The sequence below is a fragment of the Populus euphratica genome, unplaced genomic scaffold, assembly GCF_000495115.2.
Source record: "Populus euphratica unplaced genomic scaffold, PopEup_1.0 scaffold431.1, whole genome shotgun sequence".
In the NCBI taxonomy this organism is placed as follows: Eukaryota; Viridiplantae; Streptophyta; class Magnoliopsida; order Malpighiales; family Salicaceae; genus Populus; species Populus euphratica.
The window spans coordinates 269477-283375 of record NW_011500119.1 but is presented as its reverse complement, the minus strand read 5'-3'; the positions used below and the strand labels follow the sequence as shown (position 1 = coordinate 283375).

The following is a 13899-nucleotide window of genomic DNA, read 5'->3' as shown; positions in this document are numbered from 1 at the left end:
CTCTCTATTTGGACCTTTCTCTTGGAAGGGCGGACTCGAGTCTTTCTCCAATGGTCCCCAGGAAGTAGGGCTACAAAAAGCCTCTCTGCTTGCTCTGTCGTTGATGGATTTTACCTGTTTATTTTCCCATTGTTGACGTTAATCTTGTGTGGATCCTTACAGGGATTTTAGTTCGAATCTTTGGAGGGCCACGTTGATGATGAAGCATTACCTTACATATTATGAGATATTTTATTTTTTATTGAACTTTGATATTTAAAAAGTTTATTGAATCTTGATTAATCTGATTAGATGAAATCAATCTATTAAACAATAAAATCTTTTTAATAATAATATGTTTTATGTTAGAAAATAATATAAATTATATTTTAAAACTTTACATAATAGTTCAAACTATTAGGTTGAAATGATTTTTTGACATGGTATTAGAGTTTTCATGACCAAGTGATCACGAATTTAAATTTCATCATTCTTATTTATGTAATAAAAATCAAGCACAAGATAATATAAACTTGTACAAATTTCAAATTTAAAGGGCTTTTAATTGAAAAGGTATATTAAAGAATAATATAAATCATATTCTAAAACCTCACCTACTATCTTAAACTATTGGATTAAGATGATTTTTTGACACTCCATCCATAATATTTTAATTAAAAAAATTAAGTTATGAAACATTTGAATAATCATTATTTATACTTCCTATAAGATAATTGAATGACTATAACAAGTAGATGGATTGTTTTGCTTGATAACTGGTGGTATATTTATAAATGTGAGTAGATAAATAGTTAAAATAATATAATCTAGGATATAATTTCATAAAAATGGAACGAAAATGAACAGAATTCAAGCTTTAGATTTACAACTAGACAACTATAAAACTAACTAGCATGCCATGGTGGAGCATTACCTTGCTTATTGTGAGATAATTGAATGGCTATAACAAGCAATTACACCACCCAAAATCAATTTAAATAGAAAGATGTCTGGGAAATAAAGATATTATTTTAATGCATGAATAAAAAAATATTTTAAGACACAAATATACTGTACTCTCAGAAACTCTCCAAAGATGATGGATCTCACATTGGAACGATCGGATGCAATTGCATGTTTGAGGCAGCATAAAAAGGTGAGGCATCCTCGTACGGCACCAAGAAGCACCGCACAACTCTTCCGTTCCGTTAACTTTCAGCCTTCTCTGAGGACAAAAGAAACGGGAGTAACGTGACTCGTTATGAGAAGATGACACTTTTACCCCCATGCAAAGCTTTGATTTGCGGTGTCTGGTCAACTTTTTGGGATCCCAGTAGTTATGAAAAGATGACACGTTAGCTCGGTCAACTTTCAAAGACCAGTGGCATGTCTGCTATTTCGGGAGAATATTTACGGCATTTTCTTCTGATTTTCAAGAGACAAAACTTGATTGTCTTTTGGAACTCATGATGAAACGATAAACAAAATTGATCATGCTGGAATCATTAGCCAATCATCTCCCTTTGGAATCCTGAAGAAGAGTCAAACCGACGTCGTTCATCTGCAAAAGTATAAATTACTCATTGCCCATTTAACTTTTTCTCCTTTTTTTTATATATATATAAAAGTAATCCTTTTCTTTCAATAATACCAATATCATTTTAATTTTAAAAAATACTTAGAATGTTTTTTAATTTTTTTTCAAATTAAATTGAATTTTAATTAAATCATAAAATAATACACTAAATCACTCAAACTTAATAAAATTAACTTTCATTTAAACTTGATTAAAACTAGATCCTAAATGGATCAGTCAAACTTAGATGAAGTTAACAATAATGATAATAATTTAAAATAAAAATTATCATCAATTAACATTAAAACATATAAATTATAAAATGTTATCATTTTTATGTGATTAAATGTTTGGTTTTGTTGGATATATATCATATCACTTATTATTATTTTTATTATATCGATTCATATAAAATTTAAATATAATATTTATTTATTGGATTTAAAAAAAAATAAATGCACCAAATACTCTTGGACTGATTATAATGAAAACATAAGAAAACGATATATTTTTTTTTTATCTGGGTGGTTGCCCTAAGAAATAATGAATTCCATCGCCCAATAATTTTTTAATGAAAACATCAGAAAGTTAAGCAATTGTATTCAGGAAAATTTTTCAGGGTCAAGGGGAATAAAAACAGACAAAAGAAAAGTCCTTTTTAATTAGAAATCTTGAGAGAGAGAGAGAGAGAGGAGATAATTTTTTTTTAATTAAATTTTTTTTAATTATTACTTAGAATTTTTGTATGACATGACGTCCAAAAATATCATATTTTTTTAAGTGTATTTTAATTAAAATAATAATAATAATAATAATAATAATAATTATTATTATTATTATTATTATTAACACATTAAAATCATAAAAAAATATTAAATTTATTTTTTTTATGAAAAAAACAATTTGAAAACTGACACTAAAATAGACTAAAACTAGATCAATTATAAACTCCTGGAGTATTTTCTTTTTTGCTAGGAGTTAAAACATTGCTATCAAATCTGGGACTGATCTTTCCAAGGAAGGTTATCTCTAGATTTGCAGGTTAATTATATACATTAAATCATATTTGTGGGATCTCTATGTCACCCTTTGGAAAGACAAAGCCAATTATTTGCAAGATCTTAGCAGAGGAAGTGGCAACAAAAAGGAAGGAGCCTTTCTCTTTTGTCTTGGATTGATCCCATTGTTTCAAATTTCAAACTTTAGCATTATATTATATATCTTAATACTCTCTTCTTTTCTTTTGATTTAAAACAATCCTTTTTATTTCTACTCAGTATTTGAAATTGCAATAAATTCAAATTTTAAATAATTTTAAATTTTATAATTTTAATTTGAAAGTGTAATAACTTTAAGTTTTATAATCTTAGTACTTGTTTTGTTTTTTAATTTAAAATACTTTTATTTTTATTAAATGTATGGAAGCATAATAATTTCTGCTTTTATATATATATTTTACTTGAAAAAATATATTTTTAATAATTTTTAATGGTTTTAATGTGTTGATATCAAAAATTAAAAAAAAATTAATATATTTTCAGAAAAAAATATCACAATACTAAACACTCATTTTATTCCAAAAACAATGACAAAAATGATTTTAGTCTCTATTTTCACTAATTTAACTTCTTTATTTATTTTTTTACCATGTATCTATCTCTTTCATCTTATATTCCGAATCAAACCCAACCCAAAAGCTTGTTCGCCGTCGCAGGATAGAAAATTAGGATTTGTTCCTTCTGTTTTCTGTAGCTGTTCTAGTTAAGGTGGGGAAGAGAGTACTGCCAAACTGGGCTGTAAATTGATCCGATACTGTTGAACACTGTCAAAGTTCTTCCATTTTACTTGTCCATTTATAAGACAGAAACGGTAGATCCATTGACCTTCGAGTCTCTCTCCTTCTTCTCAATTAATGCTTTGCAGTTTCTGGGCATGGTGTTCATTGAGCGACAAAGGGATATGCACAGTAGAGGATACAAGTGGGAGCTGCTGGGAGGTGATCAGTGAAATTGACCTAACACAATATTCCATCAACTCCTAAATGCATCTATACATGATGTCACAAAATGGTAGGTAAATCATGTGGTGTTCGCGATAAAGAAAGAAAGGAGGAGAGGATTAATACTCGTACAAAAACCTAAAATAGCCCATATAATTATTGTCCATACACTTACATTTTATTATAAAATTACCATTTTACCTTAGAAAGCTACCTCTTTTAATTTGAATTTAGAGGTAAGAAAGTTATTTTCACAAGACTCATTAATTATCACAGGAAAGGAAGGGTTTAGTTGGTATTTTTTATATCTTTAATGCACAGTATAATTAACTACTACATTATACTTTAGAAAAGTTTTTCTTTGGACAAGAGCTTTTCAGCTTTTCATTTTTTTTTTACGTACAACCGCTTAAATGCTCCTAAGCTTTGGCTGTTAGGGCATTTTGGTCATTTTCCTTTTTTTAGTTAAAAATTAAGTTTTTTAATATATATAAAATATTATTTAAATTAAAAAATAATTGGTGCGGGCGTGGCAAAACAACTTTGAATATTGTTGTCAAAAATAACATCCAATGCACCTCACTGTCCCTATATATGATGAAAATGAGACGCACGCTGTGAAAAAAAATCAGCAACTGAGCTTGGACCACATGTTTTTTCTTCCACCCCCCTACTAGAAAACATTAAAGGCATTGCAAAAAAAATAAATCTAGTTATTTGTTTGTTGAGTCAAATTAAATTTTTATTTTTTTTATTATAATTTATTTGTTGTTGAATCATTTATGAGGTTAATTTGGTCTTTTTTTTAATTACATGTATTTGGTCTTAAATCTTTTATTAATTTTTTTTTTAATTTTATCCCTTAATATTTGATTTATATATCAAAATTGATTCTTATTTTTTTAATTGTTATTTTTTTTCTTATCATTTTCTTAATTGAATATGTTTTTCAATTCTGTCCTTTATAATTTTATTTTATTTTATTTTTGGGTCAAGTTTGGTTTTAGTTCTTTCCAAATCTGTATTTTTATCTTTTGTATCCTTTTTGTTTAATTTAAATTTTTAAGTTTATCCTTAATTATTTTGTCTAGTAGGATTTTATATTGTTATTTTTTTGGGTTCACTTTTTATGAGGTGATTGAACCTCATGATCTGTATTACAAGTTCTGAAGATTGAACCTATTTGATTTTGATAATTTTTAATTTTTTTATATTTCATTAATCATTATTAGGATAGTTGGAAATTAGTATTCTTTGTTTTTCTTTTCTTTTATTTTTATAGTATTATTCTAATATCATGTTTCGGTCATAGATTTAAAAGGTTCATCTTGCTCTTTCCCCCTTTTCAATATGAGATTAGTTTGAGAGTTGAATTTTATTTGGTCTTCTTTTCACAAATTTATCCTGATCCCACCAAGTTATAAATCAAGTTTGGTTTTAGCTTAAGTTAAATGATGAAAAATTATTATGTTGAGTTTTTTTAGAGGATGTATTTTTTAAGGATTCAACTATGTGATGGCTCAAACAAGCTAAGGTCAATTTTTTTGTATTTATTTTATTTTTTTCTTTTTAATTTTGTCATTAGTCATTTTATTTAATGCAAAATGATATTCATATTTTTTTTATTTCTATGCAATTATCTTATTCTCATTTAATTCTTAATTTATTAACAAATAATATCATTGAGATGTTTTAGAAATATTCTAAAAATACATTTTCACAATATTGACCAACATTCATCTTTTTCATAATTGAATCATTATTGTTTTTAAATTTATTTATTTTATTTGTTGTCAATATTTTATTTTCTAGTTATATTATTAAATTAACCAAATTTACTGAATGTATCTGGGTTAATGATTGAAATTTCATATTTATTTATTTATTAAAAAATATTTACATAATTTTGATATCTTTTCTCCATTAAAAAAAAATAAAAAAAAATAGATAGCCTGCGCGCTGCAACCCACTTATCTAGTACAACTTCCTATAGTTTGAGATCTTTCACGAGTAGGGAGAGAAAGTTCTGCACTCAATAACATAAGCCCATCTCTTTAGCCTACCCAAATTAACAGCACGGAGAGCCTTTATATATCCAGATTCAACAGTAGCCCACAAGTGCAATGTCACTTTTTTTTTTCTTTCAAAAAGTTTGAAAGAGCTTGTTCTTTATGGAGAGCAGCTAGAAGATAAAATTTTACTTTTCGATCGTTTTCCAGGTAACAGATTACAATTCTTATGGTTTGAATTTGTTTGTTTTTGATGCTTGACTCTTGAGTGGAACTTGATTTGATATGGTGTTTGATTTTTTTTTTTTACCTTGGGTTATTAATAATTATATGTGGTAATTGTTATTAATAATCTTTAATCAGTCTGGTGATCTATCGTCTAAGTTCTTAATTATATCTTGATGCCATGCCATTTCTCAATGTTCCCCGTCTAATTTTCAAGATATTCCAATTTTACTTATGTTTATTAAATATTTAACTATTTTAATTTGATTCTTGAGTTTTTTTTTAAAAGTTATTTAGTGGTTTTTATGGGAAATTATACTATGTAGGGGGATTCAAGAGGAAAAGAAAGGAGAAAAAAAGTAAATAAAACAAAAATATGAAAAAGGTCAACTTTTCGTTGGTTATTTAGTAGTGAAAGGCAAAATTGAAACATTTTAAAAACTCTAGCTAGAGATAGCATTGAGAGGTTTAAACTATGTTGAGGGAAATGGAACATTAATGAATTTATAGGGACCAAAATATCGTTTACCCTCTTCGTTTTTCCTTAAAGAGCCCAAGATTTTCTCTTGTGTCTTCTGTGCTTTATGCCACTTGATAATGAAGTGACAATAGTTGAGACTAAGGTATCACATTCCTCATCTTGTCTTGCCACATCCAAGTAGCTGGACATCTGGGGCTTGGAGGTGACTGGTCACTCAAACGTAGGTAAAGTGTTCCTCTTTGTTTCCCGATATTTGAGCCATGCATTCCGGCCTTTGGCTTCATTAGGATTCTTTCAAGAACCTTGATTTGCAACCCTAAATTGACTGTAACTATTAGGGTTCTAAGTTGTAGCATGCAAGGAAATATTTATCAAGTTGAAAAAATGCTTTTAATTTTTCGAAAATTAAAATCCACTTGGTGAGATAAGTGTAGTATGAATTAGAAAAACTAACAAGTGTGTAATGGAATGATTAGCAAACTTGAATATTATGATGATTTGAGTTGAAGCTCACTAACGAGCAACATTAAATTGTAATTAAGTAGAATATTGTTTGAGTTTTGTGATTCCCATGATAGATACTATCTTTCAACCATGATTGTGTGTAGATATAGTACTTAGCTTAGAAACTAAGAGTATATAGACATTAAGGCTTCCCACCCTCGCCATATCAAAGTTGAAAATGTTCATTCAGGAGAACTTTAACAAAAATTAGACGATATTAGTTTTTTAGCACACACTACGTTGGGGTTGGATCAAAGTCATTTAACCTAAAGGTTTTTTTCAAGCTCTAGAAAATTTTATAGTAATGTTATTAAATCTGATTTTAAAAGTTAATTTTAAAATTTTTTTACTCGATTTCTCATCTAATATAAATCTTAAATTAAATGTTATTAGAGTTATTTTGATATTACCTGGTTGATTTGACAAATCCTAAAATAACTTGGATAATATATAAAAAAAATTATCTAACTTTAAAAAAATATGAACATATGATATAATTATTTTTTTTATATTGAAATAATAACATATTAAATCAAAACAAATTTTAAAATTAATTCATGAAACTTGTAACTTGAATTATAGACTTCATTGAATTTAATATCTTTATTTTTTAAAATTATATTTCACTTAATGATATGATAACAAAAATAGATGCTAGCAAAATTAAACATCAACTAAATATTAAGATGTTTATTTGAATATGCAATAACCCTATAAAAAATAAAATAAAACAAAATAAATTATAAATATCAATTTAAAATTAATTAAGAAGGATAAAATTGATTTAAAAAAAACCAAAAAAACTCAATTGAAAAATAAAATAAAAAATGGAATTAAAAAGCAAAAAAAATATCAAGGACAAATAACATCAATGTTGATTAAGAAAGGGCTAGGTATGCTAGCAAGTTATTTTCAAACCTCTTTAAACAGAAGGATGGGAAAACAAAGTGACAGAGGATTTTGTCTGATACAAAGACAAAATGTACATTTCTCTCTTTGCCTTTCCATGTGCTCATGCCCAGAGAGAAAATACAGAGGTAAACATGAGGTCATTCTCAAAATACTGCCTTTGCCCTACTTGTCTTGGGCCCATAGGCAGCCTCTTGATAGAGAGGAAAAGCAATTCTCTTTTGTCATTGCATGATCTTCATCTGGACCTCCTTCGATGAAGAAAATTAAATTAACCAACCCCGTCACCATCTTGCCCCAGATTATGTAGCCGCTTATGCCACATTTTTTTGACATTTTATCGTCAAGTAATCCAGATCCATTTAATCCTGTGAACCATTTGGAACCCAAGCTGTGGAAAAAACTGAGTTGTGGCCCTTCCATGTGAGCACCAGCATATGATCTTCTTCTGTTTTCATGCCCCACCCACTAGCATGCTCTTCTAGCAAGGATCTAACTTCACCAATTGTGTCTTCACAGAATGGAACGCTTGAAAACCCTGCATTTTTCATCCTTTGTGCTAATTTAATCCCAGATTCTAACCTCTCTATCCTTTGAGCCCCTTCAAAACTGATAATATTTTCGATTTTATGACCAATATCAGACTCATATTCAATCCTTTGGCTGCTATCTTTAAGTAAGAAAGTTTCCAAAGCATCGAATGGTATCCATAGAAAATTGAAGCAAGTAGTAATCCTAGAGGAGAGGCTTGGTGCACTTAAATCAGAATCTTCATCGACAACAACTACAATACAAGGATTGAAACCTTTTACTGTACAAAGGAATGCGTCTCTTAAGGAAGAATCTTGAACACTATTTCCCTTTTCCTCATCAGACAAGTATCTTAACCAGTTTTGGCAATTTATCACTAAGGCCTCATCGTCTCTAAGGTCTAGCATTGTAGGAGTCAAGTGATTCAACAATGACTCAAAATGAAAGTCATGAGAAGATTCTTGGGACATAATTTCACTTGAAGCAAAAGAAGATGGGTCATGATCAAACACGTTGAATTCAAAAGGAACATCCCTATATTTGGCGAAATTGCTCAAACGGAGACCAACTTCTTCACATGATACATTAAGAAAAGGAGGGACTGGTGGTCTACAAGAGGGAACTGTAATCCTAAGTGAAGGAGGACCTTCAGGCCTTATAGCTAAAGCATCTATAAGAGTAGGCCACTGCATACAATGAGTGATGCTAAAATCTACGATATGAACTTTAGAGTAACCTTCAATTGCCTTCAAAATAGCACTGTTTGATGCACAAAATCCAAACCTGTGCCAAGGGATAAGATCAACGTACACGGCAAGCTCGGTGACAGACATGTTCCTCCTCCGAATTGTGCTGCTACCATCAAAATTCATCGCGGTAGGACAAACCTTGGATGCCCTGGAGATAAGTGCCTTAAGAAACCAAGAAGTGAGCCTTTGGTTAGGGTCACCAACCAAAGAAGCAACATTGTTGAGCACCCACATCACTTGTTGAGCCAAAGTCCCATCATTGTGTTCTAAGGCACTAGCACAATGTAGTAGAAGCTTCTCTATACAGGCTCCATCAAGGCTACCAAGACACCCATTAAGTGCACCGGAGAGAGAGCTCTGAGGGTTGTTGAAGAGACTAGGGTTTTGAAGAGAAATGGAGGCATTACTGTTTCCTCTCAGTTCAGTTTTCATGGCTGACAAATGGAGATCTAATAAAGAAGTGTTAGGGTTTTTGTTGATTTTAATTAACGTGCATGGAAGGTGTGGTAGCTTCAAAGGAAAACTAAGAGGATGCTAGAGAGGAAAGCCCTTTGGATTTGTTCATTTTTTACACTTGTCTGGTGAATATTGGTAGTTGGGATTGAAGAGCTAGGGTTTTATCTATTTGTGGATCCAAAGTTCTTCAAGAAAAATGAGGTCTGTGTTTAGCAAATCCATCCATAGCTAACTTTAGTGCTCTAAACATGTTGGGATTTGCAGTGGGACAGAGGGAGAGGGGAGATGAGAGCTAGTTTATCTGCTACTTGAACCATATATATAGTATGGATCCGAAAAATCACAATGAACCTTGAGTCATTAAAATGACAACAGTATTGCCAGGGTTCAGTAGAATGCAGACAAACACAGCACTTTCACTCACTTTCTTTTAGTTTTTACTATCTTTTCCTTACTGAAATCAAAGACATGGCTGAAAATGAAAGGTATCCATGAGGGCATAAGCACACATGCATAATTTTTACCATCAATTTATGTAGAGTACTGGTCTAAACCCTTGTTCCATTCATCATAAAGGATATCTGCATGTGGTATATACATGTAGCTGAGATCAAGCTAAGCTAGCTAACAAAGAAGAGATAAATTAATCATCTATGCCGGGTCAAGGACACCTAGGATTATCTATATTATGCTTCATGTGTGTTACTTAACGTTTGTTAAACTCCCATTAAGAAGCATAATTGCGGTCTGATTTGGATGGGTATCGTAGCTTACAGAATCTATTTTGGCCCATTCCTAATTATCCTCCTCGCTCATTTTCTCTAATCTAGTGATTGTTGTGGTTTCTGACTACACAGGCAGAGCATAGGTTAAGAAAGTTGTCTTGGCCGGCCACTCTTTTGTCGAATCTGTGCTAATGGAATGCCAATTAAGACAAAATTCGATGATTAATTAATAGATTTAATTAATGTTTTTTTTTTTTTTTTGCCATTGAGTTTAGTGATTGATGGCTACCTTTCATTTCCATTCTTTCACGCATACAATGATGCATATGAGATAAACATTGTTTCTTGTACCGTGTAATGCCACAACTAAAGACAAACGAGACCTCTTCCCACAAGAATGAATTTAGGGTTATGAAACGTGACTCCATGCCCATCACCATAAAACTTTCCCAGGATATGAGATTCAGGTTGTGCCAAAAATTGTCCCACATCACTAGGGATTAGAGTATAGGAAGATGCGTGTGGAACGATACATATGGTGCTAGAAAAAGAGAAATTTAAACAAAAACTAAAAGAGGATGCATTAAACTTTACCAAGAATATTTTTTTTGATTTATTTTAAAAATTATGTTTATTTAAAAAAAAAATTATTCATGATTTATTAAAGATTATATTTCATTATTTATTATAGTTTATTTTATATGTAATTATCTTAGTCTCATAATTAGTATTACATGTTAAGTTGATTAACCCGGTTGACTTGATAATTTTTTTTAATTGGTATTTTTTATAATATCATTCTTCAACATTGGTTTGATTTTAAATTATATTTCATAATTTATTTTGATTTACTTTATATAAAGTTATTATAATTTCATGACCTGAATTGTAAGTTTTGTGGGTTAAATTGAATAGACTCGAGTAGTTTTACTGTGTACCTTTATAGAATAATTTTTTATATATAATTTCAAGTTTCAACAATTGGTGAATTAAGAATTTAGTTTCAAAATTTTTTTATGGGGTTATTTGAATTTCATGAGTCAGGTTGCGGGTTTAATATATTAACAAGGATTGACTTAAAATATTTTTTTAGTGTACTTTCTATAAGGCTAACCTTGTTTTACAATATGAGTTATGGGTTTAGTAAGTTAATCCGAACTGACTAAGATTGTTTTTTGTATTATTTTTTAATTTTATCACTTAACATTAAATTAATTGAAAATTAAATTATATAATTTTTTTTTATTTTTTTCTATGAAATTATTCTAGTCTCATAACCTAAGTTTAGGGTTTATTAGATTAACCCAAGTTGACTAAAGTAATTTTTGATGTTCTTTTTTAATTATTTTTTTAATTTCATCATTTAATATTAAATTAATTAAAAATTAGACTTTATAATTTGTTTTAATTTACTTTTTATAAGGTTATCTTGATTTTATAACTCAGGTTGTAAGTTTAAAAAGTCAATTTGAATTGACTCAACTTTATAATATATTTTCATTTATTTTATATAAAGATATTATAATTTCATGAATCGACTTATGGATTTTGCTGATTAGCTTAGAATGATCTGTGTTAATTTAATATATTTAAGTCTTATTATTTTTTTAAAAAAATAGTATCTTGAATTTTTTTAATTGAATTATATTTTTACAAGTCATTTAAGTTGTTTTTAGTCAAGTTAAATCAATCATATCACATCAAATTGATCTTTATATAATTTATTTTTTCCTACTAAAAAATTTAACATATATATATATATATTTATATTTATATTCAAAGAAATCTGATCTAATTTGTAACATAGTGTAAATTAATTATGTAATTATCATGAAAAAAAAGGATTTTGTGTTTTTTTCTTTTTAAGAAATTGATAAGTTAATCACTTTGGAGCCCTCTCGAATTTTTAAAAGTAGGTGTCAAAATAATATAAAATTCAATTAATTTTTACTCTCTCACGTAACTTTCTTTAAAAACCTCAAGAGAGTAGGTTGTTTTTTATAACTATTTAAACTTTTGAGTTTAATGAATTTTTTATACATAATATCAGCTCTCTTAACTTAAACTAAATAAATTGGAATTCAGCTTTTCATTGCTTCCAGGTCCAGTGATTCAGTAAAACTAAGCAAAAGAATAGTTGTTGTGTTTGTTGGATGAAATGATCCAATTTCAATTATTAAAGAAATTAAATAAGTATATAAAAATATATCTATAATTCTTTGTTCTAAAATTTTAAATTAAAATGAAAGATATGATTAATTATATGTAAGTTTTAGTAGCGCCGTCTCATAATAATAATAAAAAAATAGATAAAAATATAAAACAAACATATTTCTAAAATAATTTTAAAATAAAATTTTATATTAAAAAAATACATAATAAAAAAATCTTTATTTTCTCTTATTTTTTCTCGCGAGAAAGTAAGCAAGGGTTACCTTTACGTGCCTAAGCAGGTTCTCAACATAGATATTAACGTGAAGGCTGTATATCTCTCTAAACAGAGATAAATTCATATTACGAATATTATTTTGATTTCTTGATATGAAAAATAAATTTTTAAAATAAAAAAAAATATTTTTAAAAACCCCCCACTGAGTGGCGTTTATAAATATGAATTGATGTATATACACCAAAAAAAGAAAATTGCTTGGACTTTTCGTGCTTTATTCGGTCTATCATTTGGAACAAATTTCAAGAAATTCATTCTTGGCCGCATGACCCTGGCCAGCAAAGTTGCACTAAAGACAGTTTATGATTTGACAAAGCTGAGAAATTATGGCGGTTTTTGGATGTCACAGAATATGATCAAATGATTTGATTATCCTGATTAATGGATTCAATCTCTGGCCTCCTCCTCTACCATCATGTCTTAGCTCCTGCGTGAGCTTTCTTTCTGCACATCGTTTTGGAAAGCTCGAAGTTTTTTACTGTAATCGAGTGCGTCTTTCGAATAAAGCAAGAAAAAATTTCTTGCGTAACTTGGTGCAAATCAAACATGACAACAAGCTGTACTTCGCATTGCTGTATGATCATTTCTAGCTTTCATGACATAGCCTGATCAGTCATAACTTGTGCTGTAAATTTACACAAGATGGGGAGAAAGAGGGTGCTTGGAGTACGATAATGGTGGGTTTTTAAAACGATTTTTTGTTTAAAATAATTTAAAAATATTAAAAAGTATTAATTTGAAATAATTTTTTTTATTTTTTTAAAATATTTTTGAAATGTAAAGAGAAACAAGTCAGGAAGGTATAATAAGAGGTGTTTTTTAAAATATGTTAAAATAATGTTTTATTTATATATTAATATGTTAAAATCATTAGGAATATAAAACTGAAAGAAATTTAAAAAATCATGATTAGACTGAGAAAAAGAAGAGCACAGGGATGGAAAAACCATGGATAGATGCTATATATGATTCTGATTTGAAATTACATCACTTGTCTCGTTAACATTTCGAATGAATTATCTGTTTCAGCAAAGCTGTAGAGCTTTGCCACACCATGAGGATAAGTCTCTGTCACTTTTACAAGAAAATCCAATAAGAATCCTTTGATTTCGATGGCGCTTTCCATCACTGGCAAAGGGAAGCTTTTGCTTTGTTTGTTCTACAGTCATGTCTCCATTTTTCCTTTGATAAAAATTAGTCTTGTCTCCATGATTCATAGTGCTCAAAACAATAAAGTTGTTTGATGAGAAGTAACTATAGCAGCTAAGTTCGTGGAGTCTGGTAATTGTTGATTTTTTTTTAAAATT

The 13899-nt window shown here is 29.0% G+C and overlaps 1 protein-coding gene across 1 annotated transcript; it reads right to left on the bottom strand.

The window, feature by feature from the left end:
- Nucleotides 1-7623: 7623 nt before the first annotated feature.
- Nucleotides 7624-9732, bottom strand: LOC105110036 (scarecrow-like protein 32). Its single transcript, XM_011004938.1, has one exon. It carries the CDS (start codon nucleotides 9392-9394, stop codon nucleotides 8045-8047), a length of 1350 nt encoding a protein of 449 aa, XP_011003240.1. The 5' UTR covers nucleotides 9395-9732; the 3' UTR covers nucleotides 7624-8044.
- Between the last annotated feature and the right edge of the window lie 4167 nt (nucleotides 9733-13899).